Source organism: Oxyura jamaicensis, chromosome 8, assembly GCF_011077185.1.
Source record: "Oxyura jamaicensis isolate SHBP4307 breed ruddy duck chromosome 8, BPBGC_Ojam_1.0, whole genome shotgun sequence".
NCBI lineage: Eukaryota > Metazoa > Chordata > Aves > Anseriformes > Anatidae > Oxyura > Oxyura jamaicensis.
The window spans coordinates 15692719-15717235 of record NC_048900.1 but is presented as its reverse complement, the minus strand read 5'-3'; the positions used below and the strand labels follow the sequence as shown (position 1 = coordinate 15717235).

The following is a 24517-nucleotide window of genomic DNA, read 5'->3' as shown; positions in this document are numbered from 1 at the left end:
CCCGGCCCCGGGAGGGCCCCTGGGGCCCCTCAGCCCTCTTCAGCCCTCCTCTGCCCTCCTCCTCCTCCCGCGCAGCCCGCCCGCCGCCGGCCGCCGCAGCTCCCCCGGTCGCCGCAGCTCCCCCGGCCCGGGAGGGGCGGCGAGGAGGAGGACGAGGAGGTGCGTGCGGGGAAGGGGGGGGGGGGGGGGGGGCGCCCCGCGCGGGGGGGGGCGGGCGCCGGCGCGGCGGGGGCGGGGGGCGAGCTGAGGCGCCCGGGGGGCGCGGGGAGAGCGGGGGGCGGGGGGGAGGCGGCGGGTGGGGGGCGGCGGCGGCGCGGGCAGGGCCGGGGGGAGCTCGGGGCGAGCTCCGTGAGGGGGTCGTGCCAGGAGAGCCGCCAGCAGGGAGAGCCGCCTGTCGGCGCGGCTCCCGGTGCCTCCCCTCCAGCTCTCGCTAAGCACTAAGTCATTCTCACTGACCCATCCTCTCCAGCTGAAGACAGAGATTGGAGGTTCCCAGATACCCCCATGCATTGTGGTGTGAACATGCCCAGTGGGTCAGTCTCAGGTATGAGCTATAAATACGTCTAACCTCTAAAAAGCGTTGGGGCTGAACAGTCAGTGTTGCCAAAGATATTAAAAAGGGTTATTGAAAGTGCATAACGTGGTACGGCTGCACGTGTTGTTTCCTGGAGGAGTTGTAACTGGCGGGGAGTGAGACTGGGTTCTCATCTTGGGCATGTCAACATGAGCTCCTGCACGTTCCGAGTCACAAGACGAGGTGTTGGAGGAGTGGGGATGGGAGGGAACGCAGACTTCACTTACGATGTTGCTTTTTGCATACATCAGTATTTTATTTTCTTATGGACTACTGCATTTGATTTGTGCTGCTTAGATTGAAAAGAAAGCAGCAGAAATGAGGTCACAGAATGTTTCCCTCTCTCACGTGGGCATGGGAAAAAAGGAACCTAGATTTTCTTTTGTAACTTACTTAGTAAGTAAGGGTGTGGGAAGGAATATAACAAGCATAAAAATAAATGTGATAGAGCAAATGTTAGCTTTTGTTTACATGCTATTAAAATACCTGCAACTGAAAAGAATACAGGTTTTATGGGTAAGGTAACTTAGCAAGACTCAAGAAATGTTTTGAAATCTCTTGCCAGCATGCAAACAATTACCAAAAGGATGTTGATGTATCAATATAAAACTTTTACAACAAACTGTACCTAAGTTTTATTTACAGATATCACCAAATAAGTATTTGCTATTGGATCTCTTCACGCACTTGCTGGCTGTTACGTGGCAATAACATGGATTACAGAAGCATCTGTGATTGCAGTATGACCGTTTTCATGACACACTCCTTGAGTCTTAGCTCTTTTGCCAACAATTGTGTTTTAGATTTATTTTTCTTCACGGTAAAATAAATAATTAAAAACTCTGGACTTGTTTTTTTTAAAAATCTTCTGTATTGATTTCTAATGAAGTGTCCTGTACGTATTTAGTAGAAAAGGTTCTTCTTAAGTTGCAATTTAAATTCTTATTGGAACATTAACTGTAGTCAATAACCAGAACCTGCTTTTCTGATATCTGATGACAGCAGTATTAAAACGAATGTAGGCTCATCTTATAATAAGTAAACGATGAAACGTATAGTTAAACTATTACTTTCATGTACCTCTGTAAGAATCTTTGTGATAATTGTTTTTCATTATTTATATTTATTCAACAAGTTTAATTATGATGTTTGCAGCTTGAAACGTTCGACATTGTTTGTGCATTGCATGTACGTTAGTAAGTAATGAACGAGCCTTTGTCTTACCCTGATTCTGTACAGCGGGCTGAAGGCTATTTTGCAGAGGTCCAGTAGATGGCAACAGAGGATGAATGTTGAGCGTTTTCTTCTTTGCCCAGTTCTTGGCCAAGTTCTTCCTGCTGGAAATTTTTAGCTGGTTTGAAGTGTGCTTTTTGTTGGACGGCTGATGATGTCTGTGATTCCACCGTTGTCCCTTGCTGATGACTTGGTTTGAGGCACAGATGACGTAGCCTGTAGAATCAATTTTGTGACAATATATTGAGGTTTTGATTACTGTAACCATTGTTCATTTAATCTGGAAAGGAAAATGGCTTTTGCTGCAAATCCTAAAATTCATCTAGGTGTTGGATTGGTGCCTTGTTTTGCATGGGACTCAATGGGTTAAATCTTCTGTATCTATTGACAAAGTTTGGATCTTATAGCAGGCGTAAATTCTATGAAAAATGCAATGTGTCTGGAAAAAATGCAGCTTACAGTTGCACAATGGATCCTTAACTTTGTTGTCATAAATTACAAATGAAAAATATTCTAGGCAACTATAGCTTGTTTCAAGCCTGTAATTTTTTTTTTTCAATTGTTTTGAGTTTGATATTAAGTTTTACTGAAGTCTTAAGTTTTTTTTATTTATGATTCATTAATATAAGATCTTTCTCCTTTCTTTCATCCTCCTAGGCTTCTTACATGTTCCATGTGGAGAACGCTATTGGAAATGATTTCACTTTTTTGTGCTGTGAATGTTTTCAATATCCTCTAATCTTAAGCTTTTTCTTTAAATTGTCTGTGTCTCACAGAGTCCTCTGTACCAAGGAACCTGATTCTTAGCTACTACATGTTTAACTTCCTAGTTCTCTTCCTAAGGAAAACCTCTTCGCTTTCTTCTTCTTTTTTTTTTTTTTTTTTGTTAAATTTAGGAATATGTATATGTTAACATCTTAACATCTTAATTTTAAGTTGATCTCTTATTTTAGTGGCCTTTGCTTCTTGATTTTAGAGCCTTTAGGTATGGGTTAGAAATGGAAAATGAAATAGTTCTGTTCTGTTTCTGTACTTTAGTTCAGCAGCTCACTCATCCACACTGTGTGCAAGAAGCTGCAGGTATCAAAACCTGATTTATTCCTCTAACAACTCCTTGTTTCAGATATTTCAGCCGTGTGTCAGAGATTTGCTTTCTTTTTAAACTTCAGGAGCAACTATGAACCTTTTTTTTTCCTCTCTGAAGTATTCATAGATACATAGAATACTTCTTCAAAGCTTTCTTTGCTAAGCAGTTACTTTTTAAACTTAAGTGAAACAGAAATACCCAACTTCTCAGTTGTCTTTGGTTTGAAGCATTGCAATACGATTCCTAGCTGCTTTTTTTCCTAGCATTTGAGTACACATTCTCTTAGTGTGTGAAATATTTTCATATTTAGTTTGAGTACTGTACGCAGTCAGCTTCTGTGCATCTCCAGCAGCGATGACAGCCCGAGCTACCATAGAAGTGAATGGGCAGCAGGCTATAGGCTGAGAAGATTGTTCTGTGCAGACACAGCTTTTTTTTTTTTTTTTTTTAATGCTCCAAGTCTGTCTCTCTGGCTTTAGTGAGTAGAAGAATCGAAAGTGTGAAAGAGGCCAGCACAAATAGATTTTCATGTTGGTTGTCAGGTTTGTGAACTAATAGGCTATTTACCTTGAGACTGTAATAATTAAATCTGTGCAAGTGATTCTCATTCAGGTGTATTCAGTGAACGCTTATTGCCTTCTTGTACATTTGTTTTCTCTTTTCCCCTTTTAGAATAAAGCCTATCTGGAGAACAGACTTTCAAAGTAAAGAAAAGCTCTACCTGAAGAAATATTATACTACTTATTTGAATGCAGTATCTTTGTCAAGTGCTGGGCATGATTCATAAAGTCTGTAAATTTTTGATTAAGTTTGCAGCTGGCAAAATGATCAAGTGGAGGCCAGCGGTTTGGACAATAGGTTACTGCTCAGCAATCTGGAACAGTCAATGATGAAGTTGGAAGATGATGGTAAAACCAGCTCGATTAGGTCAGGTCGTAGATGCTTCTGTTTCCCACCCCACCTCCTGTATGTCATGCTGTCCGTTTAGGGGTGTAGAAGGAATAGTACGAGGGCCTCTTTGGTATATTTAAATGTCTTGGCTGATTAGTAGCTTATTTGTCCAAATCCTTTCTTAAATCCTATTAGGTTTTTAGTAACTTATTGTCACAGGACAGTGCTGGGACTTTGATTTCTATTGTGAAAAAGCATCCAATTAATTTTTTAGGCTTTTTTTTGAAAGTTTTGTTTGCTACCTGCAGTTTCTTGAAGTAGGAAACCACACATGTAATAGTTTGTCACTTCTTTGTACCTTTTATGTTCCCGTTAAACCGTTTTCCAAGAGGAGCATACTACAATACCTACAGTGTAGGTAAATGCAGTGCAGCGAGTCTGGGCAGGAGGAGTAAATTGGTTAGTTAGGGAATAGGAATTGCTGCCCTAAGGGCAGTGGCTTGAAGATTAAGGGAATGGCAGCCACACTGCTGATGTTACAGATACCCTGGCTGATCCAAGGATAGCACGAACCTTGGATGAGTAAAGGGAGCACTGAATAGAAACTGATATCAGATGCTGTCCTGGCAAGAATATTTTAATATCTGCTTTTGTGCTGAAATTTTTAGGAAAAAAAAAAAAAAAAAAACTTTATTTGAAGCTATGCTTCAAACCATTTTTTTGGAATAGTTCTTTTGCATGCGAATGTGAAAGTTGGCGGTGTTCCCTCCCCACACTGGTCGCTCACTGTACTAGAATCAGATTGTGATGCCAGTGATCTTGACAATGCATTTTGTTCTTCCTTGATTAGCCTTGTGTGATTAACCTGCTTAACCTAATTACCTTTGTGCCATCACAGGGCCTGTAGATAATAGGGAGCAGGATAAACTGAGGTGAATTATTGGTCGCCTTCAGGCGGTTTTCAGAATGTCAGTGTCTTTTGATTTGATAAACTGCACTTAAAAAACCACTCAGTCTTTATTGTACATCCCAAATGTGGGATGATGCAGTGTGACTTCCAAGTTCTAGAAATACCATCCTCAACTTTTTAGAAAGTACCTATGATCACTAAAAGGAAAACACACAAACCAGCAAATCTTAATTGGAGTTTCTATTCAGGCTTGCCAGGGACTTCTGTAACAGTGAAATACTCAGCTAAGTACCATTTGCAGTTTTCTTTGCAGATGTAAGAAAGTAAATTGCACTGGCGCTCTGGTCTAACAAAAAGCAGGTACACGCGGGAAATAGTGTATAGACTTACTTTCATCACTACAGTTATTTTCACCAAACTAATAGGCACACAGAATTACTGTGTTTCGTTAAATGGGAAATTTTTTATTACTTTGAGTGGGCTTATTGTCCTGTTCTGGAAAAGTGTTGGAAATTTTTGAAAAGTAGGAAATAGTCTCTTGTCAGAGTGGGAAAATCTTTGTGTGGCTATATTTTAATTCTTTCTGTGTTCACTGATTTTCCTTCTCTACCATACCTTTTTAATGAGTCTTGACTTGACAGGCTTTCTTTCTATTACCCAGAAGTTAGTGTTGGTCAGTCCTGGGAAACAGTGACGCTTGCTAGAATGCTGATGAGGTGCCAAGTGTGCATGTTACAGAAAGGCTGTGGGTCATGTCCATTATGCGGATCTACGTTATTGTCTTAGAGCTTTGAATTTTTGTGTGGTTATTTTAACCGTACTTTTATATAGGACTTAGAGCATTGAGGAGAAACTTGGTTCTCTTGGCAGTCTTCCTTACAAGATAAAAAGGTGTCACGAAGTGACATCAGTTCAGCTATGAAATACCACCATCTTAGTAGAGTTGGTCACCTGCAACTCAGTGGTGCTGTGGTGGTTTTTTGTTGGTGCTAGAGGGGAGAGTTTGACTGGAGCCTGTATGCAGCATCTGCATTGCAGCATGACGTGGGTTGTAACCTTGAACCAGTGTCTCTGTCAACTTATGAACATTTTTTTTTGTGGCATTGTTATAGCCAGGTGTCTGAACTGTGTGTGTTATCAAAGGGAGGAAGTGGTCATCATTCTCCACTAACTGCTGATGCTCCACATCAGGCTTTTTCCATTTAGTTGTCTTAACCTGCGTCTGAATTCCAGCTGACAGAACAATATCCTGAGCTATCCATTACTGACAGAAAATGTCATCTTCATTTCAATTAAGAGGTTCTCGGATGACAAAGACACATGGCTTCCTTCAGCACATTGTTGAAGTTGATTCACAACTGAGAGTGTGGTATCTTGTAAGCTCTGTGGCAGGTTAAACAATTTACTTAAGAATTTAAGCTAGAATACTTAATAAGACTTCTCTCTTGCTTTCTTTATAAACATTTTTCTGCTCTTTTTTAGACATGGACCGTGATTATGGGCATGGAGGCTATGGTGGCCCACGATCCATGGACTCTTACCTTAACCAATCCTATGGGATGGAGAGTCATGGAGGTGGAGGCGGAGGAGGTGGTGGTGGTGGTAACAGGTAAAATAATCCTTCAGTTGTCCCAAGAATTGATCAAATACGATTTAAGTTTCAATCATTGTTTTCTAACTTAAGTGTTCCTGAGGCATGTTGTTATGATTTTGTATGAACACTTTCATTCTGAGTCTTCATGTTCATTAACTACTGGCAAATCTTAAACTGTAAGAGCTAGATTATTGTAACAATTAGCATTTTTTGTGGAAAAGTTTGACACTGAAACAATACGTCTGTGACTGAAAATGGAACAAGTTTATTTTTTGGTAATGGTTAGTAATTTATAACTGATTGGCCTGACATACTGTTTCTGACATAGCAGACTAGACCTAATTGGTTTAGTGGCTTAGACTGAATCTATCAACATTCCGTTTTCAAGGAACATTTAGGGTATGTGCTCTTTGGTTTGAATGTGCAGTGCTTAAATGGTCTTGGTATTGAATCTGAAAGTCATGTCCAGATTATTTCTTTGGCAGGTACTGATTACACTAAAAATCGTGTGCATGTTCTGGGCTGCTTTGCAAGATGGATTAGTCTAAAAGTACAATTTCTGATGCAGTGGTCTTAAAGTTGTGTATTTAATGCTAGGATATTATTTCTGTTGCTCTTTCAGATAAAAACAGTAGGGAACAACTGATTTGATTTATCTTTTAATATCACATTCAAAGTAGCGTGCTTTTCAGAGTAGTGATCCTATCCTGGAGGAAATGAAATGTGAAGAAAACTTAGATAATCTGATGGTTTTCTTGTGTGCGCCCTTGAATTCTTGTCTGGCTGTAGCCAGACTACTGAATGATTCTTGTTTGTAGTCACTGTAGTGCCACTGGGCAAGGACAGAACTAACCAGGGAGGCTGGAGAACTGTTGTGTTTTGCTGCATGGTTCTGTTAAACATTTTAGTTCATTATAACTTGCTTAATGATGAACATAAGATTTACTTAAAAGTCTGAGCAGAGATTGAGGAATGAGCTGTACCTACCATACAGTAATCTGCATATGATGGAGTTTGAATGACTACTTGAACATGGAAATGTCTCTTGCCATGTAATGTTAATGTTGTGCATGGACACCTTTAGATAGTACTATTTTCTGTTTACTTCTCGGTCTTCCAAGACTAAATGTATTTTAAAGTGAAGGCATTCCATTTACTATAGATCCAGGCAGAACTTTGAGTCTATTCTAGTTTATATTTTATCAGTCGAAGGGCTGTCTTTCCCAACTCCTGCTTAATCACCTGTTAACCCTGCAGGGACACTAATGTGTTTCCCTTCCAACTGGGTACAAATACTGATGATTTGCAGCCTGACTCCTGCTAAAGTAAATCAGACTCATAGTAAATAGCTAAAGTTTTCAGCTCCTTGTTACTATACTTAGAAACTTCAAGGACTGTTTTTGTTTCCACTGTGCGTGTATTGAGATAGACTTTCAAAATCTGGAGTTGCTAGACTTAATGGTCTGCAAGGAAAAGATATATGAGCATTGAAGATCACGATCTCTGATTGGGTGACTGAATATTACAGGGAAGATGATTTCCAAAAAGTATAAACATGCATGGAAGAGCACTTATGTTTTTCTTTTAAAATTAGAATTCTGGGGTGTTTAAGACTCACAACTGTACCACTAAAAATTGATTTATTTTTTTTTACTCTCAGTTGAGAACTAAGCCGCCTTTTAACTGCTGTTTAATTGTTAAAATATGAGGGCATGATTTTGAAGAAAGGAGAGTTTGACTAGCCTGTGAATGTCTGCAGGTCATTTTCATGAGACTAGGGCTGGGCTCTAATATTTTAGTAAATGTTGCTGAAAATTTTAATTGAACAAAGTTCAGGCATACTGAACTTTAGAATTGTTTGTAGAAAAAATGGCTCAGATAGCTTTCTATCTGGTCATAGTGTCATTTGCCCAGCCCTAATCAAGATTAAACAATAACACAACTGTACAGACCAGTATAGTAATAAATTGATTTTAGTTGATAAATGTCAACTGATAACTTGTCTTTTTGAAATGTATAACATTAGTAAGCTTACTTTTTTTTCTCCTCACTGTGCAACTTTTCCAGGTTTGGACCTTATGAGTCTTACGACTCCGGGTCTTCTCTGGGTGGGCGAGATCTGTACAGATCTGGCTATGGTTATAATGAACCCGAACAAAGCCGCTTCGGAGGTAGTTATGGTGGTCGATTTGACAACTCCTACCGGAATAGCCTTGACTCTTTCGGAGGTAGAAACCAGGGCGGGTCTAGCTGGGAAGCACCTTACTCCCGTTCAAAATTGAGGCCTGGGTTTATGGAGGACAGAGGAAGAGAGAGTTACTCTTCCTACAGCAGTTTTTCTTCACCCCATATGAAGCCTGCACCTGTAGGCTCTCGGGGGAGAGGAACGCCTGCTTATCCTGAAAGTGGATTTGGAAGCAGAAACTATGATGCTTTTGGAGGACCATCAACAGGCAGAGGCCGAGGCCGAGGAGTAAGTACAGAATCTTTTCAGATTCTTTTCACTAGACACTCTTTTAAACCCTTTCAAGACCACTGCTTTAAAATTAATACACTGCTCAGTACAGTGTGGTTTTTTGTCCAAGCAAACTATCATGGTTGACAATGTTGTTTACCCCCTTGAAGCTGTCTTCAAGTAGAATGCAGTCTCTCTTTCGCTCTTGAAAGTAATGAGTAATAGAAGACTAGTTGATAAGGTTTGTTAAATCTCTCCTTTTGTTTGAAAGGCGACGATAAAAGTAATAGGTTTGGTCTAAAAGGGATTAAAAGGACTTGCATTTTTCCTTGTAAGCACTAGCATCCTCGTTGCTGGTGGGGAAATTCTTGAATATTGTGAAAGTTTAATTCAAAGCCATTTGAAGTTTTTAGTAGGTTAAAGGTGCAATGTATATGCAAAAAAGTAAAACCCGGTTGTGAATGCCAGAGTAGCTTTCGTTTCCTGCGAAGGTAAAACTTTAGCTAATTCTTTAGTATGTTCAACACGTGCTTTATCAAACATCAAGTCTTTTCTTAAACTTAGTTCTTACTCTGACTTGTGTCGAAAGAGTGATGGGGAGGAATTTGCAAAGGTAGGTGGCTAGCAGTTACAGTGATTCTTGCTTAAAATTAAAGCACGGTTAAAGGGGCATCATCAACTTGAAATTGAGTTCTTTCGCAAACTTGAGATTGATTTCCAGGTAATGTGTCTAGCCCTATGACTTGTATTCATTTTGTTTTGCTGACATATCTTCTACCTCGTTTTCAGTGGATTCCCTTCCAGTGTAGGATGTAAAAACTGTCCAAATAACTGGACACAAAATAGTAGATGACAGTTTGGAGAAGTAGTGCTTAATGTTTAATGAGCTAGGGAAAAAATACAACAGAAGAGAATAAAAAATATTCCTGACAGAAGCACTAACTTTAAGTTGATGGTGTCCCTTTACTTTGGTTTTATAATCCCAATTCTGACTTTTTTTAAAGTGCAAAGAGTTCAGTGAATGCTTTTCCGCTTATGCCTCTAGGTACAACTTAACTTTTAAAATTCTTAAGTGTGCCATATCTATTTGGGAAGCAATTCTTTAATGTTAAACCATACAACTTGCTTGTAGCCTGAAGTGTAGATGATTTTTTTTTTTTTTTCTGGGTATTTTAAGTGCCTAATTGTCTGGTGGTCTTGTTTCAGAAGGTCTACTTTGCAGCATTCTTGAATACTGTAGTTGTCGTATTCAAATTTTAGCTCAGATTTGCACATGGCTACTAGCTAGCATGTAGCACGGTCTTAGAAATAGTTTAATCTTTATATATCTCTGCTTGTAAAGCTGAAAGTGTTTGATTCTTAAGCTTGTGTGCCATCCTTTCAGAACTCATTTGGATCTGAAAGTTTTGTGCAAAATTATGACCAAGTAGCCTTATTTCTGTTTTATTTTTACTTTTGAAATCTTTTTAGTCTTTTATCCTTTATTACATAAAGGCTAAAGTACTTACCATACTTAAAATGCATTGCACCTTTAATAGATACTGTTTTTTAAAAAGTACTTGAAACTATTCAAGTGCCTACTTCGTTCCAAATTTATAGACATACAATGTAAATGTACATGCTAGGTAGTTCTGTAACTGTCTCAACTAAATTAATTAACGTGGAGATCTTGTGCATGGACTTTTGATTAAGCAAAGTGCCTGTTTTGATGCATTCAGTCTGTCATATAAAATCTGCTAATAAAATGGGTATCCTTTTTGTGGAAAGTATGAAGTTATTTTCATGTTCTTTGATAGTGTAGTACTAATTCTCTTCTCATGGTGATACAAATATTTCTGCTTATCCAATTCATCCATCCAGTTAGTGGGCTGTCTACTGACCTTTATTAATCAAATAATTGAGCTAATATTAAGAAATGTGTTGGTGCTTTGAAAAAAATGCAGCTACCTAAGTTCTCCCTCTTCAGATTACTCATTTATTCCATACCTTCAGAGAGGTTTCGTAAGCAGGTGTCCACCAATGTCTGTACAGCACTTCAGACGTAACAGAAGGATTTAATCTTCCAACTGAATTTTCATTCCTGTTGCTGACATGGTTTTTGTATCAGTCCTTCCAAGCCCCACTTCTGAATTCACTGTTGCGCATTGTCCTGGAATGATTAAGTAAAAGAAAGACTGAGCTTCCTTCAGTTAATCACTGTTTCACGCTGAACAACTTTCTTTATTCAGTTTTCAAATCACTGCTAATAATTTAGCGTAAAGAACTCTCTCTTTCTCTCTCAGCTGCTAACTAGAGTGTAGGAAAAAGTAGTTTGGTTAGCTCTGTTTTTTCACCAAGGGAAAAGTCATTCATCATCTAGAGAATCTGAAGAGAGGAGCCTAAATGTTAGGCTGAGATAGAACTTTGACAGGCATGTTCATCATCTGGACAATGGTTCTGAATAAGCAGAAACATGGTTTATACATGTGTGTTCTACTGGACACCCACAAAACCATTGCACAAAACATCAAAACTGGGAACTTAAATTTCCCCTGCATTGTGTTCCAAAATGCAGATTTTAGTATACAGTTTAATTTCAAGATAAACACTTGTGCCGAGTAATTGTTGTATTTCTATTGATGTCATATACTGATACCTTTTTCTTGATTTCCCAAATTTCCAGCATATGGGAGACTTTGGAGGAATGCACAGACCTGGAATTGTTGTTGACTATCATAACAAACCCAGTCCTGCAGCAGTTGCTGCAAGAGGAATAAAAAGAAAAATGATACCGCAGCCATACAACAAACCTGGTGGGACGTTTATCAAGAAACCCAAAATGACAAAACCTATTTTGAAGCTGACTCAGAAAAAATCACCTAGTAAGTAATAAGTGCCAAAATTAAGTTAAAATTACTATTTTTTAATTAATTTGGAGTTATTTAGTTTTAATATTTAGAAAAAAGACTGTTGTGTTGTAACTTTTTATTTTCTACCTTTGAAGTAGTCTATAAGAGACCTTTGGAAATTACTCTTCTGGTCTTCTAGCTCTTCTCCTACAAAGAAAGTGAATATTTTGATGTGTTTAAATATGTACTGCTGAGGACTGCTTCACCTAGACTTTATAAAGATACTTCATGGGTGCAAAGTTTTACCACTTAAAATATTTTCAGATTTTGTGTTCCATTAATTGGTGATGCCTGACAAACCTTAAAATGTGCCTGGTTGCCCAAAGACCTTGATGTGTGTATGAAATGTAGCTGCACTACAGTTGATGCTCTAATAAAGGCATAAAGTGTAGATGAAGAGGAGAGGGAGAGGGGGGTCAAATGAGAAAACAGTGGAAAATTGTTCTTTAACAGTGGAGGGTAGACAAGAGTTGCTCTTGTAAGTGAAATTCTGTAGTGAAGGCAAGAACTGTAAAGATGATAAATGGAATATAAATTACAAAGCATTCGTGACACTTGATTTTTGTAGTTTCCTTGAAGATGTCCTAGAACTCTAATAATTGTTGTATTGCAGCCAAAAGTCGAAGGTAGATAACTTGCTAATACGGTTTGGATAAGTTATTTGCTTTGAGGCGATGTAAACTTCAGTTGAAGTATTATGAACAGCATGTACAGCGGTCAAATTTTGGTTTTGTGTTTGTAGTTTTCTCAGTGATTTGTATCTGCTGTGTTTTATGTAGTTTTGTTATAAATCACGTCTGAAAAACGTTTAAAATTACTTAAGTTCAAAGCTGGCAAGGTAAGTGTGCAGACCTGGGAGAAACCTTATGATTTGTAATTCTGCTCTATTTAATATTTAAAAGCTGTTAGCTTTGAATTCAAGGCTAAGATAAAATTTCAACAAGTGGGCGCGTAGAACACATTCATGTGCATTTTGTACAGGGACTGTAATATTGGTCTCACTAACTTTGGTGTCATGAAATAGGTCCATAAGATACACATCCAAATATCTCAAAAGACTTTCATGTCGATGGTTTCTTCTCTTAGCTCTTCCCAGTATTTTTGTAGGTTCTACTTTCCTAACCTACCTTCAGGCAGAACACTTTTAGTGTGTTATCTGTTTCCATTCACTAATTTCCACAACCCAAGGACTGTTATATACCATGTAAGATTGAAGCTGTGTTAATGGAGTAGGTGGTGCCTACTAGAATGCACTTCTAATCAACTTGTTCTGCGGATCTGAGATGGGTGTGGGGAAGACTGAGTGGCTTAGTACAATTTTCTAAGACTTGAACTGAAAGGTGCTCTAAGTGGTATTGTGTAGTTGAAAACTAAGAAGTGGGTATCAGCTAACAGGAGAATGTGGATGTACACAATGTGCAATATATCTCAATGTATTTTAACATTTTTAATGTTTCATCTATCTCAAAAAGTCATGACTATCCTTTTAGTCATCACTGTCTTGTTTTGTGGAGTTAGATACAGGTGTTTGTTTTTGAAAGACTGGTTAGTTTATATTCCTAAGAATACCTGATTTTACTTTTAGTGTTATTATTGAAATATGATAAATTCTAGATCTAGACTGTGTTAGGTGCAGAATAAGTTGACTTTTTTCCTGACTATTTTATTGCTCTAAAATTAATACAATAATATTAAACGGCAATTTTGTATTATTTATTTCTTATTTTCTGCTTATAGACATGAAGACATCTTTCCAGGATTCTACTATAGAGGTAAAGACTCTCAGAACTAGAAAACGCTTGATTCTTTCACAGTTTAAATGTTATACCTTAAGACAAATAATTATTAAGTTAGAGGTATAAAAATTAAGGCTTAACTATGTACGTTTTTGCAAACTTGATTTTTTTTTTCCTTTTCATTTGAAACTGTTGTATTTTGGTGGCAGTTTGAAATCTTACTGATTCCAAGTGAAAGGGGTAGTTTGTGCAAATAGTCTGGAAAAGGAACTTTAAAGTGTATTTGTGCACCTACCAGCTATTTTTGTAATACACAGCTGTCACGTGAACGCTTCTCGTGTTGTCAGAGACAGTCAACTTGATTTCACATGGCAGTGACCTTTGGCTTGGGTGGGTTGAGAAATTAAGTACAAAGTGACAGGGAAATTACAGAAATGAGGGAAAATGGATGGATGAGATGTCAGTAACATTAAGGGGAGAAGTTAAATGAAAAGAGAATCATTGTTAACAGATGTTCTCTGTTAAGGTACAAAGACTAGTTCCCACCTGCAGAAAGATTAGTTGCCAACAGCATGTAAGAATTGAGCTAGGTGTGTATATATATATATATATATATATATCCTTGTTCCATCTTAAGAGACTGAAGTATTTTTTCCTTGTCGTTGAGTGGAGGTATTATGAACGCATTCTCAAGGAAGTATTTAAGTCTGAATTGCCAGTCAGAAGGTTTATGTAGAAGACAGTGATAATTTTGACTATGAAACTAATTTATAAAGATATCCTGGCATGAAAGATAAATGCATAATTTGAGGTGGTTTTATATTGATTCTTATGTGGTTGCTCATTTCACTTTTGTCCATTGTCATATTTGATTAAAAATAGCAGGTAACAGAATAGTGGAAATAATTCATACTGTTTGCTGGATTTAGAATGGCATTGTTTTTTCATATGAAATTCTTGGTTTTGACTTAGGAAATAGAAGTGGACACAAGTGGTGCAGTTGTTATATATGAAGACTTTACAAGAGATGCTTATGATCTTGGGTATCAGACTTTTGGAGGTAAGTCAGTTTGCTTCGTCAAGTAAGGTTTTATAGATACTGTAATTGTGTGACTTTGGGTGAATAGATTTAGTATGTATGTATGGCCTCTAAAATCTATTGCACAGTATGACTCTTACTTTAAGACATTTTATGAATTTAGACCATGGAGAAGAAAATTGTTTGTAATATCCGTTGTGTGTTTTCGTTACGTGGTTATTGTGTCTACTTTGTGGTTATAGGATCTGCTTTAATTCTGAATTTCCTTTCTTTTATTCATGTAATCTAGACCCCTACTTGTTTGAAACAGGTATTTAAATTTGTCATTTGTAATGGAGGAAAACAAAATAAAACTTCTATGGCTTTTAAATAAGCCTTAAAACAGTGTTGGTGTAGGATCTGCATTTTGTGACTATATAAAAGGTATTTGTGGAGGAGACAGTGAAGACAAACGCTTTGCCTGGAAAGCCAGATTTTTTGGGAATATAACACTTTAAAATCATTCTGTGTTTTCAGATGCCAAAGGAGAAGTTAAAAGCGAAGAAGAGGAAAAGAGACGAATTGAGGCCAGAAGAGAGAAGCAAAGGCGTAGAAGGGAAAAAAACAGTGAAAAATATGGTGATGGATACAGGTTTGTGTTATAACTTGTCTCATGTGGTGTGGTTTTCATCTGCTTTATCCTTGTTTTGTAAGAATATGCCTTCATTCCTGAAAGGCCCTTATGGACTGATTTCAAAAGAAAAATAAATGAACAAATGAGCAGAAATAAAGAGCACCCTGGATTTCATCTCTGGGACCCGCAGCATAAAGAAGACGTGGACCTGTTGGAATGGGTCCAGAGGAGGGCAGTGAAGATCATCAGGGGATGGAGCACCTCTTCTACAAAGACAGGTTCAGAGAGTTAGGATTGGTTAGCCTAGAGAAGAGAGCTCCAGGGAGACTTTATAATGACTTTATAGCAGTCTGTAGGCATTGAAGGGGGCCTACAGGAAAGGTGGGGAAGGGACCCTTTATCAGGGAGTGTAGTGATAGGACGATGGGTAACAGGTAAAAGAATAGGCTTAGGTTAGATATTTGGAATAAATTCACTGTGAAGGTATTGAGACACTGGAAGGGGTTGCACAGATAAATTGTGGATGTTGCATTGTTGGAAGTGTTCAAGGCCAGGTTGGATGGGGCTTTGAGAAACCTGATCTAGGAGGTCTCCATGCCCGTAGCAGGGTTGTAAGGACTAGGTGATCTCTAAGGTCCCTTCCAACCCAAATCATTCTATGATTTGCATGACATTCACTGTATCAGGAAATGCACAAGTTACCTCTTCTCCCTGACAAGTGTATCAGTGCACACTTAAGAAGCAGCTTAGAAGGGTACTGCTTTTGAAATATGTATTCCAGTGAAACAAATTCATATTCAGGTTGAGCTAAGCTGTTAGAAATTGACCTGGTTCTGTTTTTTTGTATGTATGGTGAGCTATTTTGTAGCAATAATAAGGAGATAGTTATGTAACCAACTTCAATTTTGCCACAGCCAAGCAGGCTGTTGGCCAGGACTGTACAAAACTATTCTGCTTTATGTGAATGCAGTGTATGATTAATTATTGACTCAGTAGTACTGAGGAGCATTAATGCCTCAGTAGTACTGAGGAGGCCATATTTCCTTTTAAGGATTTTGGTTTTGTATGGAAATCGAGCTTTGAGTGCATTCTTCTAACAGTTTGTAGTTAGTAAATCATTGGCTTGACTTAGGTAAGTACTACAAAAGATAACACAAATTGGAGAGCTATGATAGATAAACACACAGAATAATACGGTTTTACAATAGCTAGCATCTGGTTTTAGTAGTTTTTCTTCTGCACAGATAACTTACTAGTCTCAAACTATCCTTTTTTATTTGGTTCTTGTAGCAGGTATCTTTCCTAATGGTAAAATAGGTATTTTTTTCCATTTAATCTTCTTTAAGAAAGACTTTTCTTATTACTTTGCTGGTTAGGTTTGTCAAGTTCTCATTGTTTTGAGGGGAGAGAGAAGAATGTTTCTTTAATTGTAATATTATTTATTGTATTTCTCTTGCTAGAATGGCATTTACTTGCTCATTTTGCAAATTTCGAACATTTGAAGAAAAAGAGATTGAGTCCCATCTGGAGAGTGCAGCTCACCAGGAAACATTGGATCATATCCAGAAGCAAACCAAATTTGACAAAGTAGTGATGGAGTTTCTTCATGTAAGACAATGGGTTTTTAAAATTTAATTACATTTTAATGTAAAAAACATTATATAGAAGGTATCTTTTAGTCATCAAAATATGCTTAATTTATCATTCATTTTGGAGAAGACTTCTGGTGTCATCTGTATTGTTGAAAGTGAGGCAAATATAGAGTCGTTAAAATAGTGTTACAATTGTAACTTCTCCCAATTACAATTAAAAGTAGTGCCTTAAAAATGCCCAATTAATTGCTATTTATTTTTGCTCTCTTTTCCAAAAGAACTATTCCGAGTAACATTTTAACTACAGGTTCCTATTGGCACATAAACCCTCAAACATCAGCCATTACAATTTCTTTTTTTCTGATTCTCTGTAGGAGTGTATGGTAAATAAATTCAAGAAGACAGCTATGCGTAAGCAACAGACAAGTAACCAAACAGACAACGCTCAAGCTGTTGAAAAAGATATAATGGAAGGTGAGTAATGATAGTGCATACTATAGAGATCAGTTGCCACACCTTTTTTCTACCTGGTTTGTGTTCCTTGACTCATTTTGGATGTTATGTGAAATGTAAGCACAGTCAGAGATAACAAACTTTAGATTTCCTGCCCAGGTAGCCTTGTCGTAAAACAAGATGATGTTTTGCTAAGTACTTGACAGATAGAATTATGTAGGCCTTGCCACAGTCTCGTTCAGTGTAATCCATGAGGAATGGCAACAGGTGGGTGCAGTTAGATTGAAAAAGATCACTTAATAGAGTGGTAATGTGATAATGATCAATATGATGTCAAGGAGCTAGATGGTATCAGTGGGATAATAGTGTTTTTGAGGCAGACTGTGACAAAAGGAGGACTTGGAGCACTTTCTAATCCATGGTTACCCAATATGCATCTTGTCCTTGATTTACTGTTTTTTAAGATTTGTTTCTTGTATTAAAATGCCTATTATTAAGAATATTGGTTATTGTAGATTTGAAATAGCAGGCATTTTGTACATTCAATTTAGGATTATTTCCCTCTATTTAGTCAGGTAAGGTGTTCATATATCATAACCTCAGGCATCAAACATAATTGCTTGAATCTCATATATAGTCTGTGGAATGAAGGAATTGGAGTATCAGGTGAAAAAAAAATCTCTACCAACATTGTCTTCAGCAAGCCTAGTTCTGATGCCTGAATTTGCTTGAATATTCCCCTGTGGTTCAGTTTGACGTGTTTACCAATTGAGAGCTTTAACTTCCTGGTATAAAACATCCAATCCCCTCTACTGTTCCCCTGGTATAACACTTTCTGTGTTAATGATTTGTTGCATGTTCTTTGGCAGGGGTTACTGCTGATGACCACATGATGAAAGTTGAGACTGTTCATTGCAGTGCTTGCAGTGTGTATGTTCCTGCATTACACAGTTCCGTTCAGCAACACTTAAAGTCTCCTGATCACACAAAAGGAAAACAAGTAAGATATGGCATATTTAAAAAGAGATTAAAAAACAGGCATGGTTTCATAGTATGTGAGAAATGTTGTGGTACTTGGTATAAATAACTTCTAAATTCTTACCAACACTATTCTGTAGATACCTAGAATATTCTCTGTAAACATAACGTCTCATGAACTAGCTGGCACTTCAGTGCCCACAGTGAATGAAAGGTGGTGTGCTTCATAGGTGACAATAGTAAATTCTGAGAATGTTACTAGGAATAACTTTGTTTTTATCTTAGGGGAATTTTGTTGCCATTAAGTGTCAGATTGTTACTCAAATCGTAAAACATAATACGTATGTTTCCAGCAATTTAACAATACCGGTTTCCTTTTTTTGATGGGCTATTATCCTGTTAATATGAAGAAAAGTGAGAGCAATTTAGAGTTAGAAATAGTATGGAATTGGATCCTGTTACAATTCATGATACTCTTCCAATGTTTCCAGCAACATTAGATGTGTAGCATGAATAAAAAAAAATCCCAGTTATCATAGTAAAAAAGATTTCAAAAATGTTTATTTTTGAGGTTCTATAATTATGAACCATAGGCTGTTGTGGAAAAGCATGTGTAGGAGAGAACCATTAAGTGTGGGAGTAGACAAGTATATGGCTATATGTAGCTCATTATATGACCAAGACCTGAATATATGTTTTAATCAAACTAAAGCAACAAACTATAAACACTATCAAACTTGAGTCCTAGCTGCTTAATAAACTGAATTAAATGCCAAGAATGAGCATTTCATGCATTATTACTTTCACAATTTTCCTTACAGAAACAGGCTATGAATTCAAATATGTGACAGCCAGAATAGGTGTATAATAATTATTCACTGTTAAATCTCTTTCCTAGGCCTACAGAGAACAAATAAAAAGGGAGAGTGTTCTTACCGCTACCAGTATCTTGAATAATCCAATAGTCAAGGCACGGTACGAGCTGTATGTGAAGGTAAGATGTGAAGAGTACGAAACACTTTACAAATAAGTTAATCTTTGTTTAGAAGCCAGGGTTTGTGCAGGTGACTTTGTACTGTAAAGTACAGTACTGCAACTTGTCTAATTTTATTTGATAGAATTTCTAGGATTCATGGCTGCATACAAACAGTGGAAGCTTACAACATTACTTGTCATGGTCAGAGAATTTAAAAGATGTGGCAGCCTGTGTTACAAATTCACAGCTTGAGAAACATGTGAAATCATTTTGGCAAAATATTTTTTCCTTTTCTGGGCCAGATACGTGACTTTCTGTAGTAATGTTTTCCCTGTGCCTAGCCAATAGATAACTTCAGAAAAAGCAATATTGTATTGCAGAAATCTGACAAGGTGTCAGCCAATGCAATATTTAATTGTAATTTAAAAGGTTGAATTTAGTCAGGTTCCGCAGAATTATGTACAATTGGATGCATAATTCAGTTTCAGACAGCTCTTCTATATCTGTTAAGAAAAGATGGCAAATTGCCAGCTACCACAGCTTAAAACATTTGAATCTATTTTCAGCTCTGCTGGTATTGTCTATGGCATGGCATGCATGTGCATTGTCCCTTACAGCCCCCTAGTGGGGGGCTGGTGAAAAGGGGATTGGAAATGCGCTGTTCACTAGCTGGAAAATTGAAGATTGTCTTCACAAGGAGGTCACTGCCATTTTCAGAATGCTTACTATTGCCATTTCCCAAACACAATACACTTTTAGCAGCACCTGCTCAGTAAGATATATCTAGCTTTTTGATTATTCAAATCCCTCTCATAATTACCCTAATGTATAATCAACTGCAGACAGGAGGAGTCCAGTAGTTTTTATGCAGCATGTGATGTCTTTGGTGCCTGTAGTTATTCAAGAGAGTAGAAAATCCTGCTGACAGCTGAAAATCAGTTGCTTTGAGATGATAGGTAGATTGGTTTGAGGAAACACACACCAAAAAAAAAAAAACATTTTTTCTGAAGACTTTGTGTATGCGGCATATGCAGAGCGAAAAGAAGAAATTTGGAGCAGGGAAGACCTGGCAGGCTGAGTCCTGGCTGTGTTGACTGCCTGGCTGGCAAATAGCAGGCAAGCAGTTTTGAGGATATTTGCTGCCTCTTGCATTGTATAAGACTTTTCAGGGTTGAACAATCTGGCTAATGTTTGACTGAAAATTGGGGGTGTGCACTGACTTCTGGTCTGGAGTAAGCTAACTGACAAGCAATAACTGTCCTGGGGAGTCCTTGGCTATTTCTGAGCAAAATGCCGTTTTCTCAGCAGAAGCTGAACTGGTAGTTTGGGGCTCTTTGGTAGGGTTGTTTTCAGATAGGACTTATAGGGCCTAGCTCTGTCCCCATATCACCCAGGAGAGTCACCTGCCATGGTTGCTATGGGATGGACAGCTTCAGGGAGCACCTTTCCATGCTGAGCCACGGTCAGGGTTTGGAGTGGTGCTTGCCATGGATGCTGATGCCTTGGCTTGGGAGGGTGCAGGTGTGCCTGCAGCAGGGCTCTCCCCAGCAGCAGTGAGCAGGAGCTCACTGGTGGGTCTGGTGACTGGGCCCAACGTGGTGACAGCTCAACATGTGACTCAGTCCCTTACCTAACAATTAATGGAAAAGCCTTTCTGTTCTTTGATTTAATCTTCTTTCCACGTAGAGACTATTCCACAGGTTGCTTGCTATATGTGCAAAATGAAATAAACACAGCAGAAGGACTGTTTGTTCATATGTATTAGTGGAGGCATTCTGAAGTTTACCTCTGAGGTAGGCAGACTGCAGTATCTTTTTGGATCAGGTTTGTTAGACCTGTTAAAAATGAATACTGAGACTAGTTTCTGGAGTCACTTGAATCATGAACACATTTGCCTGTAAACACCACTTTACTTTCAAGCTTTCTGTGCAATTTAAATATTCTAGAGACAAGGAGCTTAAAGGATTGCTCTCTTGAGAATAAAATACCTGCTTACATTCTTATGTTCCATAGATGTGTGTATATATATATATTCAAGCCATCTGGAAAGATGGGACCAGTGTCAAAATCAATGTCAAAATCAACTAGCATCAACATTGTTTCTGTGTTGGATGTGTTAAATGCTACATTCCTGGGAAAAAGAGTGCTATCATTAGGATCTTCTGTTGAGGGTAGTAACTTTTGCCTTAGTTTGAGAACTTAAAATGCTTTTTTTTTTTTCTCTGAAGTAGGGGGACAATCTTTTTTTTTTGTGGGGGAGGAGGGTGATTATTGTGGAGGGATCTGTTCAGCTAGAAATAGTGTGCTGAATCCAGTTCTTGTAGGTTAGTTGTAAGTTGCATACTGTTTTCACAGGAATGAACAGTAAAAATTTTCTGTAGCTTGTCCACAGGAGTCAGGAACGGTTGAGTTGTCCGTGGGAGTGTGGAAGTAGTTTTTTCAGAAGTACATTCTTTAACTGCAATTCATCATCATACTTAGCCTAGACACTAGAGTATTTTAGTCTTATACTTTTGCATCAGATCTGTAGATGTGCTTCTAACATCCTTGTGAATCTGTTACAGATGCAAGCCACGTTTTTGTTCTTGTATTAGGAAACAATACTATTTTCTAATAAGAAGCATTAAAAGTTTTAAAGATCTTAATGTACCTACATGTTTTCACTCTGATATTTACTGTTGAGCGTGTATTTGAAGCTAACCAGGTGGAGTATTCTTAACTCCATTTTTTTTTCTGTGCCCATCTTCGGAAATCCTGTTGCTATGCCCAAATATGATTCAAAATACTTATTTGAGCCCAAGGAGAACCAGAGGCTTTGTAGTCAAGAGGTTTTTCTCACTTCTATCCAGAAAGGAAAGTAGATGAGTACAGTTTAGAGAGTTCCACAAATACCAGCTGAAGTAAGGTTTGGATGCTTACCTTTTTATTTCACAATGCTTACCACTGATGCTGCAGTTAAACTGGTTCAGGCATTCTCTTTCACAAGCCAGTTTACTTAGATAATAGGTATCCTTGGTATTTCAGTGTTGGACAGTGTTACAGACTGGGTGAAATAGTTCTTGGTGCTCTGTAGCCTCTCAGTGCTTGCATAATAGTGATTCACCTAAAAAGTGGCCTGAATTTTAACTGTGAGATTTGGGGTTTTCTTGTTTTCATAGGTCTCTGATAAGTTGTTATACCAGCTTTCTATATACCTGGCCCTTACCTTTGAGAGTCTACTTCTAAAAAAGCAAAATACTAGTATCTTAAATTTAAAATTCTGCCTTATTCATGGGGGTTTATATGTGGCAACTATGGCTTTGATTAGCCAATGAGTTAATTGGACTCAGTAGATACGAAGAGCTTTCCAATCACTGAAATGATAAAACATTATTTTGTACTGTTTGAAAAAATATTTAAAGCATTTGTTTTCTGTTTTTTTCCTCCAGGGTGAAAATCCATTTGAAATTAATGATCAGGCTCAGGAGCAGCAGACAGAAGAAGAGGACAAGGCTGATGAGCCAGCTGAAGGTGAGGAAGAAGAGGAGGAAGAAGAGGAAGAAGAAACTGAAGAGCAAACTGACTTTACCTTAGACCACACCGAAGATAACTAAGTGAAAGAAAACACAAATGAAAACAAATTAGGGGGGGCAAAACAGCTTTTTATTTCTGCTCAAAAGTGTTTAAGACTCTTTAATAGTCTCAAATGAGAGTTGTTGAAGATTCCCCACCCTATGCATGCATTCCATTCTGTGGAGAAGTTGTTTATATAATTCCTCTGTGTTTCTGATTTTGTTTAAAATGAAATTAAGACTATTTTAGTTGAGCTTTTTATAGCAAACTGACTGTTAAAGCTGATTAAAACATTGTGTTGTATATTTTTTTAAGCATCCTATTTTTTGGTGTGTGTACTGAAAGTTGGATATAATAGTTTTTGGTCTAATCAATTGAAAAGAAAGGCTGGTCTGTGGGGTAAATATTTTAAATGCTGTATGGCATATGCTTATCATATTTACCTCAATACAGAATGAGCAAACTTCAAAAATTGTGCTGTTGAGTGTGGCTGTTTTGGGGACTGCATTGCACTCTGTATAATAGAGTATGTGTAATAGTATGCCTTGTAGCTTTTTGTGATAAGATGTACCGATTTGTAGCAATAAAACACTTAAATGTTATTGTTTAAACTGTCAGTGATTAAGTATTTCAAGTATTTCCCTCTGACTACCAAATTTTGTTTTGAATCAAATCTTGATTGATGCTATGATTATTTAAAACTTGTAGTTGCATCTTAGCAACTCACGTTACTTCTTTTTTTTTTTTATATACTCAGACTACATCTACTAGGACAGACTTGAGGTACTGTAGCCTTTACACTGTTCCTGGGAAAGCATGCTTTCAGTATATTGACATGCTGTTTACTGCTGGCTGTCTTACAAATCTCTTATCAAAATCTCTTATCAGTGCAGTGTTTTTTTCAGTTCCTTCTAATCTAGCTTTTGACTAATGGGAACTGGAAATGTTTGATGTAGCTTTTTCTAACTACAGCTAAGTAATTTGCATAATTTTTCCCTAAATGTGGCAGTCTTTAATAGAAGCAACTATGCAGTCTCTTTCAGCAATTATCGGGAACTTTTTTCAAAATCTCATCATATGTGTAATTTGAGCACCCTTCCCTTGGAGAACATACATGTTAATTAGTAACTATCACTGTATACAGGTGGTCTATGCAAAGAGTGGATAGAAGTTAGGGAGAACTAAGATTCTTCAAATGTAAACCAAATTGCTTTATTTGGTGATCTATTGCACAATCAGGGAAAGTGAGTGTTGTGGGGGAGTACTTGGTTTAGATAATAGGCCATCAGAAAGACTGGTAGTGGTGGTCAGCTCTGAAGAATGATGTGTATTTGCAGTCTTTCAGCTGTTGTGTTTTAGTGTAGATGGGAGAGTAGACAATACAAGACTGGGGGAGGAGATAGGAAGCTAACATTTGTGCCTTCTTGTTTCATGCATGGTTTGTAAGTTCGCATTAAAAAACCCCCCACACATTGCATTATGTAGACTTGAATGGTATATTTTTAAGTGGATTAGCTTGAAACTAGTTAGCATGGGTTGGTTGAAAGATGCGTTAAGCCTGAAGCTGGTCGAACAATATTGTTTTTGGATATGTAAGTTTAAAATAATGAAGTACTTCCTAGATCTCTGAACTTTCATTCTCCATTTTAAGCTTAGGAATAAGGTTCTTATTTGTAATACTTTTAAAGTATAATCTTCCTTCAGCCTTACAAAGTAGTCATTCATCTCTTTGTGTTCTATTTGTAGATCTCTTGCCCTACAAGAGGAGGATGCTGATCCCTTCCCAGACAGTTTAACAGGAACTGTTAGCAGTGTTCTAGAAACTGACGAGTTTTAGCATAAGAATTTTTGTGATGGTTAAGAGAACTGAGATGCTGCCCAAATTTCTGCAAGTGTACTTTTTTTATTGCTGTATAATCTCAGGACCTTTGAACTCTATTCATTTC

The 24517-nt window shown here is 37.7% G+C and overlaps 1 protein-coding gene across 2 annotated transcripts in view; it reads left to right on the top strand.

Moving 5' to 3' along the window:
* Positions 1-23182, top strand: part of ZNF326 (zinc finger protein 326) — a 23698-nt gene extending 516 nt beyond the window's left edge. The window contains exons 2-13 of one of the 2 annotated variants that reach the window (XM_035333934.1): positions 470-544; positions 6178-6304; positions 8357-8762; positions 11407-11605; positions 13370-13404; positions 14341-14428; positions 14924-15038; positions 16481-16628; positions 16987-17086; positions 17935-18065; positions 18942-19037; positions 22448-23182. In XM_035333934.1, coding sequence (XP_035189825.1) covers positions 470-544; positions 6178-6304; positions 8357-8762; positions 11407-11605; positions 13370-13404; positions 14341-14428; positions 14924-15038; positions 16481-16628; positions 16987-17086; positions 17935-18065; positions 18942-19037; positions 22448-22612 — 1685 coding nt within the window. In that variant the 3' untranslated portion in view covers positions 22613-23182. The remainder of the gene's footprint in view (positions 1-469; positions 545-6177; positions 6305-8356; positions 8763-11406; positions 11606-13369; positions 13405-14340; positions 14429-14923; positions 15039-16480; positions 16629-16986; positions 17087-17934; positions 18066-18941; positions 19038-22447) is intronic. The other variant, XM_035333935.1, reaches the window with a different exon arrangement.
* The last annotated feature ends 1335 nt before the right edge of the window (positions 23183-24517 follow it).